We start from the raw sequence: 20,080 nt of genomic DNA, 5'->3' as shown, positions 1-20,080 counted from the left end.
GAAATTTTAAACACTTTTTATCTCCCTCATCCTTCCCCCTCCTACCAAAAAACTTGTACATAGTTTCATATGTTGTGCAAAAAACATAAATTAAAATGTATGGTAACCCGCTTCTTATTTAGCCACAGGTTTGGCCTTTATGGTGATACAGCATTTCCCAGTACCAGGCTTTGTTTGCCCTGATTCTCTGTGCGTGGATGCTTTGGTCCTGGGCTGTGGTTTCTCTGTCTAAACGATGTGGTAGTCTAAGACCTCAACTTCCTACTGCAGAAATTATATGTTTTTGTAGGTGCTTGTTTGGCTTCTTAGCAACGGTATTTGCAAGAAACAATAGAGATGGAGCGAGCTGAGCAGCTGTGCTGCTCTGATGACATTTGCTTCTGAAAGATGTTCGATTAAGATGCACTGTAAAAAGTGAGCTTATATAATAAGTGCTGATACAATGTTTATTAGTTAAACCACAGGTACAATTACCACAGCTCATTTCTAAAGGGACCTCTAGTTTTGAAATTACACCCATAAGTTTCAGTGGTAGATTTGAATTTGTCTAAGTGAATTCAGTAAAGTTTGTGGATATCCACCTATTTTCATTTGTTCCTAGAATGGGTCTTGGGTATGAAATATGATGCAGACTTTAACACATGGTCCATTTTTTCTAAAATATTTTAAATAGCAGTAACTTCAGGATGCAACGCTTAAAAAAATCGCTGGTTGTGAATTTCTGAGACATTCATAATTCTTTTGCATTGTAGAAAAAAGAAAAAGACCTGCTTACTAACCATTTCCACTGGAATCTGCCCCGAGACATAATCCCTCAAGAGAATACTTAGCCCTAGGATTAGAGCTGCTGCTCTTCTGTGCTGGGAAATCTGAAGATCGTAGCTGCAAGTTATGTACTGCTGGTAGCAAGGCCACCATGCCAAGGCAACGGGCAGCTACATGGGGCTCTGGCCCCAGGAGGTTCGGTCAGCTAGAAGGGTGATTCCAGGGGAGACAAGACTGTATTCGCTTTTTTGCCTCTGATGCAACTTACAAAAGTTTCCCTTTGCAGGCTGTACCTGATCAACATCTCTCAAAATCTCAGAATCAAGGATGGAACATGAACTGCAAAACTCTCAATTTACCTTGGGGAGCTTAGGTTGGCAGGAGGAACACTGTCCTGCTTGTGGGAAGCTCAGGTTTGGTCTAGAATTTGATCTGTGGTCATCTTGACTGTTGAAATTTGATTACTGCAAAATGCATTTTATTAAATTTCTATAAAGAAGATTGGCAGAAGATGCTGTACATTTATCAAGGCAGCTTTCTAACTGCAAGGCAGCATGCATTGCTGAAGTGATGGATGTATGATCAGTTACGCTTATTATTTGCTTTACTTGAAAACTATAAAATATTGAGGTGAAATTGTAAAAGCAGTCAGAGAATATTGTAATTTTTATTGCACGGTTTCAGTGCTTCTAGCAGGAAATGTACAGTGTGTGACAATTCAGCCTGGTAACAGCTTTGTAAGTAGATCAATAGAACAGATTACTTCAGTTTTTACACAAGTTGCAAGTACTATAGAGAGATCGTGGGATCATGGTTTGTAAACCTTAAACCACACTTTCCTGCACAACAATCTGCAAAGATATTCTTTTTTTGTAAAGCAGGTATGTGATTTTCAGCTGCAAGGAACTTCCTCTTCACAAGGACTAAATAAATGTTGTTTCTGAGAACGTGCATCCCACTGTTGCCTTCTAGTTTGCGCTTGAGTGATCAAGTGTTTTGTTAAGTGAAGGGGTTGTCATGAGCCATTTTGTGACTCTTCGTGTTTTCGATGTGAAACTTCAGCCAGCAGAAATGGACACCCTGGATCTGTTGAGGAATTGTTTGGTGTGCAAATGGGACCTGCGGAGCAGAGACCCCAGAATGCTACCTTGCCTTCATTCCTTCTGTAAGGACTGTCTTCCAGATTTGATTCAAGGATATAGCTGTATTCCCACTGAGTACGAAGTTCTATACGAAGGTAATATTTAAGAATCTCTGGCTTGTGCTCTTTGTATTACAGTGTTAAAAAAATAGATGGATTGGGAGGTACTTTTGTAGCCTATTCCTTTACAGCACTACTTTAAAAGAATAAACTAGGAGACTCAAGATTTGTATGAGCAGAGGGTGGATTGGGAACAAGCCTCCTTCATTATTTTTTTCATCCAACAGCAATGTTTTGAAGAGAAATGACACAGTCAGGCAACATTTAACATTTTCCAGAATGGGCTAAGTTTCAGTTACCAAGTGTAACATTATGAATATTTGATTTGTTTAGCCTAATCAGTGAATAAATGCTACAAGGTATTTTTTAGGCTACATCTTTATCCAACCTTTTGGACATGTTGGACCTTTCTGTGGTACAGGTTGTGGTGATAGTTTTATTCTTCCTTCCGTCCCCCTTCCGTGCCTCCCCCCAACACCAACACAAAAACATCCGGTTCTTTGTTCCTAACAGAGGTCACAATAATTGTTATTAGAATATGTGTATTGTGGTGCACTGAAACTCTTCCTTTTATCTCATTGTAAATGTGGTTTCTCTCTGTCTGAACCCTTCTGACTGTAGGATATACTGTAACCCACCCTAACAAGCTGAGGAAACTAGTGAGGACAAGAAGCGTTTTGTGACTGTGGCTTTTGAAATCTTGAAGTTGTTTGTACAGCTTTTGGTAGTGATGTTAATAGAAAATATGTAACTTTTTTGGAATAAAACAGGACTTAGATCACAGAATACAGTCACTTTAACTGAATGAGTCTTAATTGCCATGGGGAAGCATTCCAGACTCATTACTAATTTATAAGAAGAGCAAAGGCATGTAGATTACTTGTATTTTCACAGGCTTTGAACTTTAGATGAATAAGAGGCATCATTTATTATCTCTTCCATAGCAGATTTTAGAAACATGTAGGAAGAGAAGATACCTTCCCTGAGGTGATGGTAATCTGAATTGACGAGATAACATAAATGAGACAAGATCAGGTTTGAGAACAAATGGAAACAGTGTTAGGAGATCACTGTTGAAAGGCTAGCAAAACACAAAAGAGAAAGAAAAAGGGAATAACTTAATGGCAAAGGAGAAAGGCTATTTATGTGTAGCGTACAGACAGAAAAAGATATAAAGGTAGGAGAAGAAGACAAAGAGAGCAAAGCAGTCATTTCAAGTAAATGTCTCCTGAAAATTTTTAATGCCCAATCATAGTGGGCTTAAAGTCTGAGGGACCTGCTTTATAACAAAATGCTGTGGAAAACAACCACTCCATTACTTTTTATGTATCCTCATTTGACATCTAAGCCATTCCTCTCTCCTCCTTGTTTCTGTTTGCCAAGTGGAAAAGTGAAGTTATACCACCTGGTGATCTTGGATGAAGTGCAGCTAGAGGTTCTCATGAGTTGTTAAAATATTAGATATTTCTTCAAGCTCCTGAGTGGATAGGGAATTATTTGTCTATAGCAAATTGGAAAAAATATTAGTTTATTTCTGTATTCTTGAAATTTCTCTGTTTATTTCCTCATTCTCTTGTAGACAGGGAACTTCTATGGGAAAGAGCAAGATTACAGAAAAGACATAACAAATGGTGATGACCCAGTAAATGAAGTGAGACACCAGGTGCAAAGACTCAATTAATAAATGAGCAAGGAGAGCAGCAAAACCAAAACATCTGTGTCTCTTATTTAAGTCCACAACTGAAACTACAACTAGTATAGGTCAGCCAGGCTAAATTTGTGAAATCTTCTGATGGCATGATGCTAAACTTTGCTTGTCTTATCTGCACTGATTGCTGAGTTATGGGCAGTACAATACAAACTCAATTTTCAGTGTTATCTTTAAGTATGCTCATATATAGGTGCTAATGCGAAACTGTAAAAGGAAGTGCTAAACCATTTTAGCAGAGTAAACATGAAATATTGCCTGTAAGAAAAATGTGTTCCTTACTCACTATGAATTCTTTAAGCAAAATATAAGAATGGAAAAAGTGAATATATTTCTAAGTGAAGTCAATCTGACATTTGCTACAAAAGCATGCGTGAATTTGTGGGTTTTGGTATGCTTTACTATAAATAGTACTGTACTAACAAAGCTCTCTTCTAGTTTATTGATGTTGTATTAAGATTGCTGAGAAGATGGAGGTAAGTGCTCCTGATATTTGATGGGGGTTGATGTTGGAAACTTACTTTTATACCTGTATGTGTTTAAGATGACTCATGAATGAAAGCTCTGAGATAGCCAGAGCTCTTATGGAAAATCTGCATATACATCAGAATTTATTCAAAGCTGTGAGAACTGAGAGTTTGGAAGTAATTTGAGTGGAAAAAGAAAATTATCTTTGCGAGTTTGGCTCCTACATATGCTACTGATATGAAGGGGACTTTAAGATTCTCAGTCTTTCTTTTCTCTTTCTGCAGGCCAGCGTCACTTTTTTTATTCCTTCTCTTCATGTAACAGAATCCACATTCTTCTCTGCAGATCTACATGTCGTGTGCTTCCAGTCTGTTTAGTGCATGGGAAGGAATAATTTTAAAGAGAGGGACTGGGTAAGAAAAAGAGAGAGAAAATTCCCCCGTCTCCTGAGATGGAAGTCTCTCAGATGAGGACTTCCCTGGGCTCCTACCTGTGTGAATTGCCACTCACAGTACAATGTGAAAACATACAAAAATGGTTCTTGCATGCTGCCTTGGCTTCTTGGGTCTGGCTCTTTCTCACTGAGTTCTGAATACATTCAAAACCAGATTCATCCAGGTTCCTGTGCTTATTCCTCCTTTCTGAATTGGAGGTGGGTGCCAAAATTAAATTACCCTTTATCTGCAGATCTTCCTCTCCACAAGATGTTCAATGATTTAAATTGTTTTAGTGCTTTAAATATCACCAACATATTAATTTCAAAAGTAGCTAAATGAGGACCAGTGGAGGTGCATTGTTGTGAGAAGTTCATGTTTTTGCAAGACTGTCTCAGCTTGAAGGTTGGGGTGTTTTTTCCTTTAAAAAAAAAAAAAAATCACACGTAATCACTGCTCAATCACAGTTTAGACCCCTGAGAACAAGGCAGATCAGGAAAGATGCACTGCAACACCTTGCAGGTTTCTGCTAACTGATACCAAGCCCTGGTATTATTTACACTTTGTGACTGAATTGGGTAATTTGTCTAACTTGTAAGTTACACTTTATGTTTGTAAAACTCAATTAGTAGTTGCCCAGCTTTGTAAATTGCTTTGGGAAGTGGTAGATTTAATTGTATCATGTTTTTGTATTGAACTTGTGTGTTGAGCTATTTTTCCTGAAATTCTGTTTTAAAAATGTGCTTTGCCCTTTTGTTCTTCACCAGGTTGGATAACAAAAATCATGGAAAATGACTGCATAATTTCTATCCACATTCTGAGCATAAGTCAAAAGCTGTCCACACTTGGATTATGTTAGTTTTCCACATGCAAGAGAGGGTCTGAGATCCCCACTTAAATGCCAAGAAATGTAACAGGGTTATTTATTAGAGAAATGCAAACTGATCAGATAAGACTAAGAGAAAACAGACTATTAAAGAGAACAAATGTGACTTAAACTGGTGACAGATGTCCACTTGCTACATTTTATTATTTCCAGCTGAAAATATACAGTTTTCTTTAGCTTGTAAAGTAGGTGCTATATATAACCGTGGATCCCTAATTGTGAATGCTTGTTAGCGAGGCATATCCAAAACTCAGCCAAGCGTTGGTCACGCTTGCATTTAATGTGTTCAGAGATATCTTCAAGGGGGTTTATTTCCAGAAAAAGATTGAGCTCTAGGACTCCTTTGGCTCTAGGCTTATTTTCAGTATGATGTTTTGGCATAAGAAGTATGGTGTACTGGCTTAAGGAGACTCCAGTTGTCAACACACAGTGCCTTATCTTGTACAAAGTCTGTGTGTTTAAAAAAAAAAACAAACCACAACAAACAACACATCTGCAGAGTTCTTTAAACCATATTCAGGCTTACAGTGGAGTACGGTTTGGCCGCCTTGGTGTTACAGCTGTTATATCTCCAGGATCCAAATAACCTTGTTTTGATGCAATCGTATAAGGCAAGTGATGCAATGTATCACATCTATTAATTCTGAAGGAGAATACCCATTTGCTTTAATTAGATCCACTTAACACCCAATACGTGTTTTATTTCTAAAAAGGGAAGTAGAAAGGTAATTCTAAAGAGGGAAACTGTTCATAATGTGTATATTTTGTCATCTTAAAATGGATTTAAAGTTACTTGGCCCTTCTCACACTGTTGTTCAGCTGCTAGATCCAAAAGGCAAGTGAAACAATGGGATGTTTAGTTATATAAATATGAAGATGTAGAGTGGGAGGTTGTCTTCAGAACTGTTTCCTATAACCTATAATTGGGTCTCCAAGGAAGTGTAAATTATGCCTGCAGCTTGAGCTGTAGCTAATGCTCTCTGAGAATAATTATTCCGATGGTTGTTGGAGGAAAAAGAGTGGAGGAATAGGTGCAACATGTGGACAGCAAGTATAAATGTGGTGTGTATGATAGCTCCACTGTTTGTTTCTTTATGCTAATCAATTCTCATGATAATAATAGGTTAATTATCTGCATTGATTTATTTCTGAGACAACCAGCTCGAGGGTTCTTTCTATTTAAACCTGACCAGACTGGAAGACCTTGAAACAAAACTGCGAGCTGTGGCTTTTGATGTTCAAAAGGCCTTTGTACTCAGTTTCCATACGTGGTGAAGAGGTTACAATTTGCACTTTCAGAGGTGATTCCTGCAACTTATCCACAGCTCTGTCACTTACAAATTAGATTGCTACAATATAGGTGGAGTAAAAACTTAAGAGCACTGAGACATTTTAGTTCGTTCTTTATTTGTGCTTCTACAAAGGAACACTCTGTATGAGGGTCACTACCTTGATGTCTGCTTACTATTCCCTGGGTCGATGCAGTGTGGCAACTTTCATTAACAGAAATTAAAGTGCTGTGGGATGAGAGAGATCTGACCTGTGGGGAACTAGAGCTTGAACAGTACATGGCAGAATCTTGTTGTTTTCCTGAAAGCTGATTTTGGATGTGCCAGGTGTGGCGTTGGAGTGTCCAGACTGGGTATCTGTGTCTGACTACTGAATCCACTGCCTTTGAATTTCCATTTTCCTCAACCTCTTGTGTAGTTACTATTGCTTATGGGAGTGTGAGAGTGGAAATAAACACGTGGCTTGTTAAAAAGTGCTGCAGATCAATTCAGCAAAGTAAACATCTGCTGCTGAAGCTTTTCAGGGCTCAGAGATGTGTGTATACAAACATAACACACACAGAGATATGTCTGTATGCATGTCGCTTTCTAGTGCTGTGGCTTTTGTGGTGGTGTTCAGGTGCATTGGCCTACTATGGATGGTAGTTAAAGGAGTAGTGGAGCCCTGGAAGGATGTAGGTGTAGGACTATTCCTCCACATCCCTCACGTGATGAAACTTCATGGGAGTCTGTTCAATACAATGTGATCTTCAGAATATCTTATATGTGGTTTATCCTGCATATAATTCTGAAATAGGGTTTTATTCTGCACGTCACAATGAAACGGGGCTTAAATCCAACATTAGGATCCTTGCTAGCCTTTCTAAATTCATGGGCATCTCTTTAGCAGTGAAATGTGATGTCATAAATAATGATTTCAGATGATAAACAGCAGGAGGTAATGAACTTCTAAAAAATAATTTATGCAAATGTTCCTAACCTCCTTCCTACCAATATAATATCCATACAAAAATAGAGCATGTCAAGAGCGCTCTCAGCTTTTTGCTACTTCTAGAGGTTTTGATAACAATAATGGACTTCATTTGGGCACCACAGTTGCACCATAGCTGAATTTGGGTCCAGATCTCTTAATGTGCAAACTGTTGTTTGAATCATGTAGTTCCATGTTGAATTGCTATTTAGATCCAGAAATTGCATCATTCTCATACGTACAAACAGTGAGTCTCTAGGGTTTCTGACTACTCTTCCCTTCACCCACAGTGCTGTAATAATGATATATTTAAATGAGCTGTCTGCAAAGTACAGGTTCTTAAAACAAATTAACAATGTTGTTTAGAGGCAGCGGTAAGGTAGGAAGGCAAGAAAAATATTTAGGGAATGGTCTGCAAAATGTACCGTGGGAGGGAATGGCATTGTAAGACCTGCTGCTACCTGGATCTGGAAAAGCTCTTCTCTTTCCTTCTGCACACTTGCTCCAGGTTACTCTGAGGACTGAGCGAAGACCCAGGCAAGAAGGGAAGTAGGATGCTGCTATTCATTCTCACTATGGGATTTTTATTCCACCGCTTCAGGAAAAATACCATCAAGGCAAGTTAACAGAGGCCTGAATGAATCTGAGAGGCAAGGGCAAGAAAGAAGGCAAGAGGAAAAAAAAAATATGCACCTTGTAGCGGCCCAGTACATCTTTCTGCCCTGCTGATTTGTCAGCATTTCTGGCTGAAGAAGGGGGAGCAGCCCCAGATAGTCCATGAAAGGTGTAGTGACTTCAATCTGCAGTACAGCAAAGCCTGATTACAGGTAGTGCACTGTGTGTGCAGTTCTGCTTAATAACCACCTGCTCCCCGACACAAGTGACTTTGTGTGTAGCTCTCTAAGTGACTGTTTATCCAGAGGACAGGTAAGGGGTTTCTAGGAAATTGTCCTTTACTGGTGGTTTGCACTCTGAGCACAAGCACAGCGTAGCGCGCTCGCTTTGTATTGTTGAAGTAGCTGCTGTTTGTGGCTATTTGTAAATATGTATGTAAGGTTTGCTTAATTTCAGGGTAATTGTTTCACAAACCATTCTGTAGTGTATTTATTATGCCAAGCTATCATTAGATTCTTCTGGGAATTTATATTGAAAAAGATTGGGCATTTCCAGGGAGCACAGGTTTTTATTAAATGGAAAAGGAATCAAATAAGAAGCCCAATTAGCTGAACAAGTATGATCTCTGAAGCTACCATATTCAGGGAATCCCTCTTTTGGCAAGATGCAAATCCATCTCCTGTGCTTTTAATAAAGTCTTAAATATGGAATTCAGTATTAGGACAGGCAAGAAGGTGCTTACTGATTAGTCCTCCTGCGAGTAGACTACTTCCAATACAGTATTGCCACGGTGTCCCCATTATTTTTCCTGTTAACTGTTATGCTCTTTGTTCCGACTTTTTTTATTAAGCTGAGGGCTATACATGTCTTATGTTCATCTCAAGGGAGTTTTAGATTTAAAATCATTATAATTCATAGTTACTTGGATATTTAAGACACACTTTGACATTTACACAATCAAAGCTGTACTTGATGGTCTGTGGTAGTGAGTCTAATACAAAGTTCTGACCTGTGTGTGTGCGACTTGCTCCATGTGTATCTGTGGAACAACGCTGATTTCAGTAGCATAACTTGGATCTAAAACCTGGGAAAAAAATTGTCCCATGGCATCCAGGGCAGGGCATCACTCTTAGATATCCCCTAATATTAATCAGCAGTAACGTCATCTACCTCCAAAATCATGACTGTTCCATATTTCTTAATACCACTGCATTTCTGAATATATATAAGGAGGCTTTTGTGCGGAACTGAAATCCATGCATGATACATGTTTTCTTAGGGTGAAAATTATTGAAGTTTTCTTTAAATACATTTAAAAACATTAAAAAGATGGTCTTGCCCATTGTCAAATTAATGCATTCTTTATACGGTGTATTTTATACGTCACTAGTTTGTAATAAATTAGCAGAATTTAAAGTTCACATGAATGCGCCTGAGGCCATAAGCATTCCATTAAATATCATTCAATTGGTATAATTTGATTTAACATTCTGTACTAACTGAATAGTGTTGGAATGTAATAAAATAGTAACTTCAGTATTAACTTTTTTTACCTTATGTGATGTGTAGACAGAAGTTGTCCTTGCTATGGCAAAGTCCTGAGCACTGCTTTTGTTTACCAGTAAGCAGCTGTTCCCAGAAATGTTTTGTGTAAGACTGTGTGCCTACCTGTATAGCATGTAGATGAAGGAATAACCGTGAAAGTTGTGCATTTCTTACTTGAGAAAGTAATCCGTCGATAATTTCCCCTTTGGTCAATTTGTGGCATATTATGTAGTCTCAGTATGGAGGTTTTCTCTGTATTAGCCAGATCAAGAACTGGCACGGCTTGGGCAATGCTGTTATGGGAGTAAGAAACTGGTTCAGAGTCTCAAAGGGCTAGAGGTGATTCCCTGTAAAGTCAGTAGATGGTTTCCTATTGACTGTGCCGAGAATTAGAGCATGTCCCATGAGACTTATCCGAGAAGCTGCTTGCAAAGTAGGTATTTTGCTCCCCAGTTTATCAATCAAAATGTATCTGTCTTTTTATTTCTGCTGCTGTTATAACTGTGTCGCTTTGTAAGGTGCTCACAGGGAAACTTGAAAACTGTTTCACCTAGGAATTAGCACTACAATTCGCTGGTGCTTGTAGTATGCACCATTTACAAGGAGTAGGAGGGCACTGTCTGTATAACACATCTTATCTTAGGTACTGCAGTGCTCCTACTGTTTTTACATTTCTCTAGAGAACCGAGCTGTTAACAGATATCTAAAAGACACACACAACCATAATTTGGGAAAGCATGGAGAGGTTTCAGTGTGACTAATGCAAAAGCATTCTGTTGTCCTAGGGTGTAACATGTGAAGGTGATTAGCTACAAATATTGTAGGTAAATAAGACACTTTTTCAGCTGTGCTCCTTATATTAAGGATGCAAAGTAAAGGAAGAATTTAAAAGACTTCTACAGCTTTCTGCCATCACAGGCATCTTTACCAGGTACATTTTTAGCCTCTTTGTCACTCCTGTCACCAGAACACACAAACAAGACTCAAGTTACATGCCCAGAAGATGAGCAAAGCGTTGGCAATTGCTTGCGTTGCCCTTTCCTGTGGGGTGACTTGTAGCTGAGTAGCATGGGCACCTGTGGATACCGCCTGTTCCTTCTCACGTCCACATGAACACTCAGTGTTGTATGAAATGCACAGTTAAACAAGTGTGAGGTAGACCATAGTCTGCCACTTGGGTCACCAAATCACAGTTCTGTTGTAAATGCAACCTTGGAAAATAGCAAACAATATACTTTTGCTTTTATAACAAGATTTGGGCTAAGAAAGACCTAAACTTCATGTAAGCGGTTCTTACTAAGATGTGCTCTTCAAAGGAGATGTAACAGAACTCAAAGTTTCTTCAAAACATTTATGAATGAAAGTGAATGTATTTAGACATCCGACTGCATAGTGCTTTTATCAGAAGTGGTAATGTAGGAAGGGTTTGGGGTTTGTGTATCTCTGTCAATGTAAAGTGCTGCTGTTAAAATAACAGTAGGCCAGTTCTGAAAATGGGAGACATTTAGGATTAGACTTGTGCATGTGGCCAGGGACTGCAGGAGCCATGTCCCAAGGACAGGTAATACTAAGCACCTAGAAAACATGAGTCTCTGGTAACTGTAATGCAAAGAGTAATAGACATCTTAAAATTTAATTAATCTACAGGCCACTCTCCTTATTAAAAAATAATTTTAGTTAAGGAAAAGAGCACACTGAACATTGTCAGTCCAGTAGGAAGTTGTCATTGATCTTGCTTTAAGTGAGTTTGCATCATTTAGTCACGGAAAATACTGCTGTTAGTTATAAACAGATCACTTGGCAAGGTGAGCATAGCACTGAAATTCTGTTCTCAACAGAATGGAAAAACATATAAAAAAAGACTTGATAAGATAAGGTAAAAATAGACTGGCACACTATCACCATCTCTAAAGGACTGGATTCACATCTACAGTAGTTTACAGCAATGTGGTCAGAAACATGCACACTCCTTTAAAAAAAAAAAAAAAGGCACTAGACCTTTTAGAAAAAGGTAAGTCCTAGCCCAAGAATTCTAGGAATGAAATAGCAGGGTGCAAAAATGGAGGTATACAGTTATGGACACCTTCCTGAACTGTTAGTTCTCAGCCCAGGCAAACACTAAGTTTCATCCCAGTTGCGCTCAGTAGCTAATGAAGGTAGAACCAGGTTTTGCTGCTCACGCTGCTCGCTTTGCTTTGCTTTAGGGGTGATCATGTTTTGCCACAGGTGGATTTGTTGTAATAGATGGTTTGCAATTCTGACTTTTATTTATGAAACTTTTTTTTATCCTTTACCTTTATTCTGACTTGTTGCTTCTGCTGGCAGCATGTTACTCCTCTTTCACTTCACTTGGATAGCATGCTGCGCTGTAGAACTAGTATTAGGCAATGTGTGTTTTATGCTTTGATATACCTCTGGTAATGTAAAGCTGGTCTAGAAGAACTGTAGCAAGTATCAGAAAGCACAAGTAGATCTGTAACAAGGAAATACAGTTTAAAGTGCAGCTCAGTTTTTATCAAAGCTGTAAGCCCTAATGAATTCATGGGAATTTGGACATGCAGATATCATTGGTAAATACTGAAATAAGTCAACTGAATTGTAGTGTATTTCTAGGGATTTTGTTGCTTTGTTTGTCTTTCCTATGTATTGAACTAGATCTAGCCACAAGTAACTTACGGCTTGAAGAATGCCTTAGTTTCCTGGAACTAAGTGTGTCTGTGTGATGTAAAAAAGCCAGCAATACTGAAGTGTGGTTTATGTAATTTCCTGGTTCACATGGTTGGTGTGCATAATTTTATTTGCTGTGTATTTTTTTTTTTTTTTTTTAAATTCAGGTATCCTTTTCTGCCCTGTGTGCAAACAGACCTGCTTTGCAAGGGAAGTAGTTGAAAATTTCTTTCTCAAGGACTTTCCCACTGGTAATTCAGCTATGGCAAAGGTAAGTAAAAACCACTAAGTTGAGTGCCTTGTGAGTTGTTGAAAGACTACCAGATCAACACTGTTTGAAAACAGAGCAAACTTTGTATTGAACAACAGACTCTCTTACAGTTTGCTTATGCAGCACTATAATTACTTCACTCCTAGAGATGGATGTACTGCCTTCATAGTACTTTTTAAACTTTATTTGAAGAATGACTTTGACTCTATATACTTAAAACAGAGTCGATTTAAAAAATATTGATACTAGTGGCGTAGGACTGGATCTGTGACAATCAATATATTAGGAAGATACTGAATCTCTTGGATTCCTCATTGTCCCCTTTCTGCTCTCAACACAAAGTAAACAGAAGCAGACTATTGGTGAATGGTTACACCAAGATTACCCATTAGATCCTGTGGGCAATTATAATTTTCTGATTATACGTTTTAATGATAAAAAAGGTCACATCATATTTCAGTTTCCCATTGGGGAATGGATGCAAAGGGTAATTGGAAGGCATAGGATTACCACCTTGACCTTGTATTGACACTGTACATGGATGGATTTCACATCTGTTAAATACACGGTTAACAGGCAGGACTATTATCACAGTTTTTTAGCTGTTACTACTTTGGGTTGCGAGGAGGGACAGAGAAAGGCGTGTATTTCTGTCTCCACTGTTACAAAACAGTATTCTGTTATTTGCATGAGTAAGATTGTTTTAAGAATGTGGTAGTATTACCTGTAGCTGGGGGTTAAAACAGGTGAAAACTTGTCAAAACTATTCTGTAATCTGCTGACTGCTTTATCCAAAGTGTGATCCAAAGCAAGGGAAGTGTAACAAAGAAGCAGGGACACTGGACTTCACCTTCTGAGCCAGCTCCTGGACCTCAGTCTGTCTTTTTTGCATTTTTGATTTCTAAGAAACCGGATAGCCACATTGGATATTCAGTTTCAGGGCCTTTGGGTGGAGTGGAACACTTTTTCCATAATGTAGGACAGAAGATGTATCTTTCCACTCCTCTTAACTCCTGTAGGGGCAGCAACAGTTTGTAGGTCAGTTCTGTCCCAAGCAGAAGGCTTGAGACCGCTTTAAATTGTGCAAGTGACTTGCCCAGTGACATCGTTGCGAAAAAGTATAGAGGGGATGTACTTCTTCCCTGTCAGTGTTTCGTTTTCTCCATTGTTAAAAAGAAAGGAACGTGTAACCTAATCCATGGAGTGTTCTGGGGAAATAAATTAACGCAAGCAAAGTGTGTTGACATCTTCAGGTGTAACATACTTGAAGAGTGCAACGTAACTTTATCTAAAATAGGAAGAGGTCTATTCACATGCACTCTTCAAAGAGAAGACGAAAATTCATAATATATTGCTGAATGTTTAGAATACATTATTATGCTGGGATTTTTTAATTACCATGACTCACATCATTTACCATTCAATGAGAATTTGTGTAGAAAGGAAATCAAATGAGAATATCTAATGTCCTCAAAAGCACTAGATTATTTTTTCAAGCCTTCTTTAAAAGAAGGTTTTTCTTTTCTGTAATCCCTTAGGAGTCCTAAGAGCAGTTCAGTAAAGCAGATTTCTCACTAAAGCATAGGAGTACCCTAGAGGGATTTGTGAACCTTCCTCGTAGTTTTTGGCTTGCTTCCTTTTTATTAACAGTCAAGTCAGGTATCAGTGAAGTTTGCTTACTGTCTTTTAACCACCATCCCCCCCAAACTAAAGCCATAGTTTCACCACCAGTGATATCAAAAGGAGAAGCATCAGCTCATCCAATTGATACACAGCTGAGCTGCCATAATTTTCTTAATTTACCTGATATGTTCAAATGGGAATCTGTCAAGGCTTGTAAAAAAGTGTTTGGAAGCAAGATGTTTCTCAGTGTGTGAGACAGTGAAGCATAAATGATAGAATGTGCTATATACCAGCGGAAGGAGTTTCAAAAATATGCAATTCAGAATATCTTGCCCAAAAGCCCATTTCCACATCATAAATAATGTAACTCTGGGAACGCTCTGTGCTCTGCAACTTAAAAGTAATGTTAACACAGTACAGTGACAATGTAAGTTCTAGTCAGACTGGCAGCTGAACGGTTACAGGTAAACCTGTGATTAAGCAGTTTTGGTTATTGCAGAGAAGGCAGAGCATCCCTCAACTTTTGACCAGTTCCCTAAGCTGGGAACACCCTTCATGGGTGCATTTTAAATTAGACACTTCTTTTTATATAACAAGCTTTGCTTTCCAGAATAAATACCCTTGCATTTTGGTTATATAAGTTATATTAAGCTTTTTGGTTTAAATGATTACATGCACCTTTTGGAAAACATTGCTGATAAGCAAATGGCTAAAATAGCAGAATGGCTTACACAAATACTTCCCTGCTGAGACAATCAAACACATTTAAAACTTTGCTTTGTTGTGTTATTGTCAAGAATTGCCCAATCTGTTTGAAAAAGATTGGAAATACTTAGAAACTCTTGAACAATGAGCTGATAAGAGACCTGTTGTGAAATTCCAGCCCCACTGAAGGAAATGGTAAAATTTAAATTAATTTTGGCAGAAGAAAAATGTTTCTTCTTGTGCTGAAGTGAATCAGAACTTGACTCACTTGTGTCTGAGAATTTAGGTGGATATAGATGTTGCACTTAATGTTAAAACCATGATTTAAAACTAAGACGACCAGCAACAAACTGTGATTGTTCTTCCTCCAGGCTTTCTATTCCCTGAGACACTGTGAAGAGAAACTCTTCTATTAAATTCACCAGGGCTTGCATCAGGGCTTATGTGCTGAGTGTATGCTGCTATATCCTTCTCTTCATGTTTCCCATCAGAATAGTTGGGATGTAATCATAACTGAACTGAATTCATTCTGCCCAACAGAAAGGTCACCATAGGAAGTAATTTTGCCATCTATTATTAGTTGCTTGAGTAGCCCTGAGTAGTAGCAATATTCAGGAACTATGTGTAAGTACAGTAGATATATTGTAACCTTGTAGGAAACGTTTGAGTTTGATAAACTGGTGGCAAAGCTTTTATGCTTTGATGATGGTAAAATTACATCACTTTGTTCACTCTGCCCATTAGTACCTATCTGTGGCTATGGTAAGTCAAAAACATTAATTTTAGGAGTTTTCAAACAAAGTATTTTATGCCTAGTGCAAATCCTTTTTAAAAGAAGCATCATTATAGCTATCTTGAAATAACTCGAGTTCATTCTGGATACCAAAGATCAAATTACCCACTTCATTTACGTGCTGCTTTATTCATTTCCCCTTCAGTGACACTTCCAGACAGCATGGCCTAAATAACAAAGGGCATTTCCTAAATTGTTGACTCAATAGAGATGATAGTTAATTAAGGTTTCCAGTTCTTCTCATGTTCCCATGTCTTATGTTTTCAGTTCACCACATGTGACATCAATATATAAATTGAGCTCGTTTCTGGTCAGCTCTCTAGAGAATAGGAATTTGGTTTTTCATTAATAGTATGTGGGTGTCCCCATATTGTTTTCTAAATTGCCTTACCATTGGCATGTTTTATGTATTTTTCTGACAGTTACACTATATCAGTGGTTCATACAATGCTAAAGCAAATAGAGTAAGCTCTAATTTTAAACAAAGCAATGTAGATTTAGAGTATCTCTGCTGAAGTAGCTCTAATTTACGTTCATATATGTGAAAGCAGAAGTGAATTCTAGCCTATAGATTTTCTAGTTTGTTAATAAATAATTAGTAATGGACAGAAATTAATGAATGACACTGAAATGATCTGGTAAAATGCTTCTGCATAATGTTGTGATTAGAAAGGAAATGGTAATTAGGTTAAATCTTTTTGATGGGCCATGTTTGACTGACATTTTGCATATTTACTTGGCAACGTAGACTATCTTTTCTGAGGTAGAAAATATCTATCTAAATATATATACGTATATAAAAGATGTACACTCATTCGATGTGTAAGTAAGCCATCAGTAAGTAGTACAACACTAACAGAAAGGGATTACAAAGCACACCACTCATTTTCAAAAGTAACTTTTAACCTAACCCTCCTTAACTGAAGTCAGACAAGTCTTACTTCATAGTTTCATGGCTTTTTCAGTTCACAAGAAACAAATCGTTATGATTATTTCTTCTGACTTCATGTGTAACATGGACCCTAGAGTTTTGCTGAACAATTCTTGCATCATGTCATAATTATGCTTGATTATGCTTAGAGCACAGAAAGACAACCAATTTAACAGCTTCAAATCTTAATTTTATTCTGTTCCCTTTTATAACAATAACCAGACTCTTAAAATTTGAATTGCATTAGTCTGAGGAAGAAGAATACTAAGCTTACCAATCTGAATCATAGTCTATTAAAGATAACTGTTTGTATGGCTAATTTGTTATCCTTGTATGTAATTGCACTTTTTGTTCTTAGAGCTGCTTCACGTGTAAAGAGAAGAGACCTGCTCACAGTCTCTGTACAAGCTGCAATAAGTGGTTGTGCAGCTCATGTACAGAGGAACACGGACATGGCAAGGAAACTGGAGACTGCTTCCTGTCTGTATCCCTGAAGGGCTGCACAGGTACTGAAGATGCACTTTGAAATTTTGTTTCTTCTCATATCAGTTATTCAGTTGAAAAAGGAGCAGTTGCAGGCTCTGTGCCACAGATGCTATGATCTGTGTGTGTGACTCAGAAGGATATGTATGTGTCAATGAGAGATGATGTGATTTTTCTGTAACTTTATGGCCATTGCCACAGTTAGCTTTCCACAGTATTTGAAAAATTTTGCATATTTGTGTTTCACAGAGACTATCTTTTCCACATGCCTTTTCAGTCTGTGGAGTGATGGGCTAGGGTTTGGTAGGCTACAAGAGCAAGAGGCCTTGCCCTTTCAGTATTTCTGTCCTCTTTTGGGTAATTTCCTTCAGGAAACTACCATAAAGCAATTCCTGTGCTTATGGACAAGGGGTTGGGGGGAGAGTCACAGACAGCAAAAGGCTGGGATCGCTATAGGATGTTCCTTTTCTAAGCCTGGAGTGAAAAACGTGGTTCCTGAGTGTGACCACTATATTGCCATCAGCAAGCACAAATGAAGCCCACTGGCAAATATGTCTCATCCCTATACAATGATGATCCACAGAAAGGATTATCATCTCTTATAATTGCTCATTATTTTCTTTACTTATACGCCAGAAATTTGCTGAGGAGTACGCTAACCTAAACTTACGTAAGCATTTTGTAACCTAAAATAAGCGTTTTGCAATTTTATACAATGATTTAAGCTTACACTTTGCTCACATGTGAAGTTATTTATGCTAGAGAGTTTGTGCTGCACTATCATTGCAGCATAAAGAAGATGGAAGACAGAACAAGGAATAAACATAGGTGTAGCCCACTGATTATACTTTTTATATTACTTTTTTTTTTTCTGTAGGATTTTACTTGTAGAAGCCTATACTTTACGCTTGCCATAGATGGAGTTCTTTTACGTCCTGGATATTCATATCAAAAAGTTTGAGGCACTTGAGACATGATATGCCATTGCCAAATAGAGTGTAAACAAAATAAAAGTCTGTAAGAATAGTAATAATAAAAACGCACAGATGACATTTAAATGTTTTCTGGGTCTTTTCTAGCGAATAATATAAACTGAAGTCTCCCCCAGCCCCCCCTCAAATGCCCTGATTGGATGGACAGTATGTTTTTCTTCTTGAGTTGATGGCAAGATAAGGACTGTGGTTTTGAGGCTCCAACTGTTTATAATTTCATTTCACTTTGAGTAAGATTACCAGCTCATATTGTTGACAAATAATGGTAAGAAAATATACCTGTGGTGTAGTTGTGGTTTTGTGTGTGCTGTATAAATAAAAAGATGCAAACACATAAACTAAAATGCTTTCTCATCTTTTTAGTCCTAAATTCTGTGTGCTGAAAAAAAAAATGAACAAGGAGGTTGTTAGTGTGTGTATAGGCTAGTAAATCTAAAAAATGATTTGGGATGTAATCTGTGCTTTTTAAATTATTATCATTTATGTACATATTATTTATTTAGGACATAGACATCCCCTCAGGATATTTCAAAGAAAGCAAATACTAGGATATACTGGAACTCAGGCTGATTTTTTTTTTTTTTTTTCTTTTCTGGAAATAAAGCATCCTCTACTTTCAGATTCAGTAGCCACCTTCAGCCTGTGTATGGTGCTTCTGAACAACAGCCACCTTCTTTGTAGGCCCTTGCAACCATTAAGAGACTCTATCCCATTGATCTTGCACCTTTGAACTGTTCTATCTTTTGCCATTTGCTTTACAAGGGCCAGACTTTCTTTTGCCAACTGAAAACTGTAAGATTCCCTGGGTCTGAAATGAAATAAAGTAGGAAAAAAACCTCACCAACTGCACTGAGTCCTGCCTATTCCTATTCATTTTGATAAACAGTTTTGTTTATCATATATACAGTTTCCTGCGACTTCCTTGAGTGGCAGAACTAAAGGAGCCTGGCTTCCCTGGGAAACCTTTCTTTCTGTTTCTTCCTTCATGATACCTATGCTCCATGTAACACATCTGATCACCCCCTGCCACACAGAACCTGCAGCTCTCTGTGGTTCCCCATCCACTTACCCTGCACATCCTCTTGCTTCCTTCCTAGGCCATTGACTGCCTGTTGGGTGAGACCCAGCTCATGCAGCTGAACGGCTGAGCTGGCTGCCAGGCAGCACCCTTAGCCTGGTGACTCCTGAGGTCATGCTGCAGACCAGTATGCCAAATTCATTTGATTTTTGAGAACTTTACCCTTCTTTCAAATTTGTATTTAGAAGTTAAGGGCGTGGGGAGGAGCAGGACTAGGCTGGGACAGAAAAATGCCATACCGTATAAGAAGAAAACAATTTTAAAGTAGCCTGATTTCTTTTTCCTACTGACTCATCCTTTGTGAGTCTGAAGTAAAGGCCCACAAAATGAATGCTGCTGGTAGGGGATTCCCTGTGAGGGCTTCTTGGTATTGGAAATGGTTCCACTCTTCTTTGGAAACAGCTTTATTTTATTCACCTCTATAAGCATTCTGTAACATCTGGTAGCTTGGGCGGCAGGGGTTGTGCTAGTTAGATTTCATTTGAACATGCTTATTGAGAACTGGAATGGGAAGCTATGGGAGTGGTCTGTGTCACGGTTTTTCAGCTGAAAACTGTTACTGAACTCCTACATTGAAAAACAGACCTTATTTTTTAAGCATAAAACCAGATAAATAGCACACACTGGACATCACTTTGATTTCCCTCCCCCCCCCC

The 20,080-nt window shown here is 38.2% G+C and overlaps 1 protein-coding gene across 1 annotated transcript in view; it reads left to right on the top strand.

The window, feature by feature from the left end:
• The first annotated feature begins 1,782 nt into the window (after positions 1-1,782).
• Positions 1,783-20,080, top strand: part of TRIM66 (tripartite motif containing 66) — a 54,653-nt gene continuing 36,355 nt past the window's right edge. Inside the window, exons 1-3 of the mRNA XM_009328562.1 lie at positions 1,783-2,002; positions 12,716-12,819; positions 17,230-17,377. Of these exons, the coding sequence (XP_009326837.1) occupies positions 1,783-2,002; positions 12,716-12,819; positions 17,230-17,377 (472 nt within the window). The remainder of the gene's footprint in view (positions 2,003-12,715; positions 12,820-17,229; positions 17,378-20,080) is intronic.

This window comes from Pygoscelis adeliae, unplaced genomic scaffold (genome assembly GCF_000699105.1).
Source record: "Pygoscelis adeliae isolate BGI_AS28 unplaced genomic scaffold, ASM69910v1 Scaffold166, whole genome shotgun sequence".
NCBI classification, from domain to species: Eukaryota; Metazoa; Chordata; class Aves; order Sphenisciformes; family Spheniscidae; genus Pygoscelis; species Pygoscelis adeliae.
Note: the sequence above shows the minus strand (reverse complement) of the source record. Positions and strands in the feature narration are given on the sequence as shown.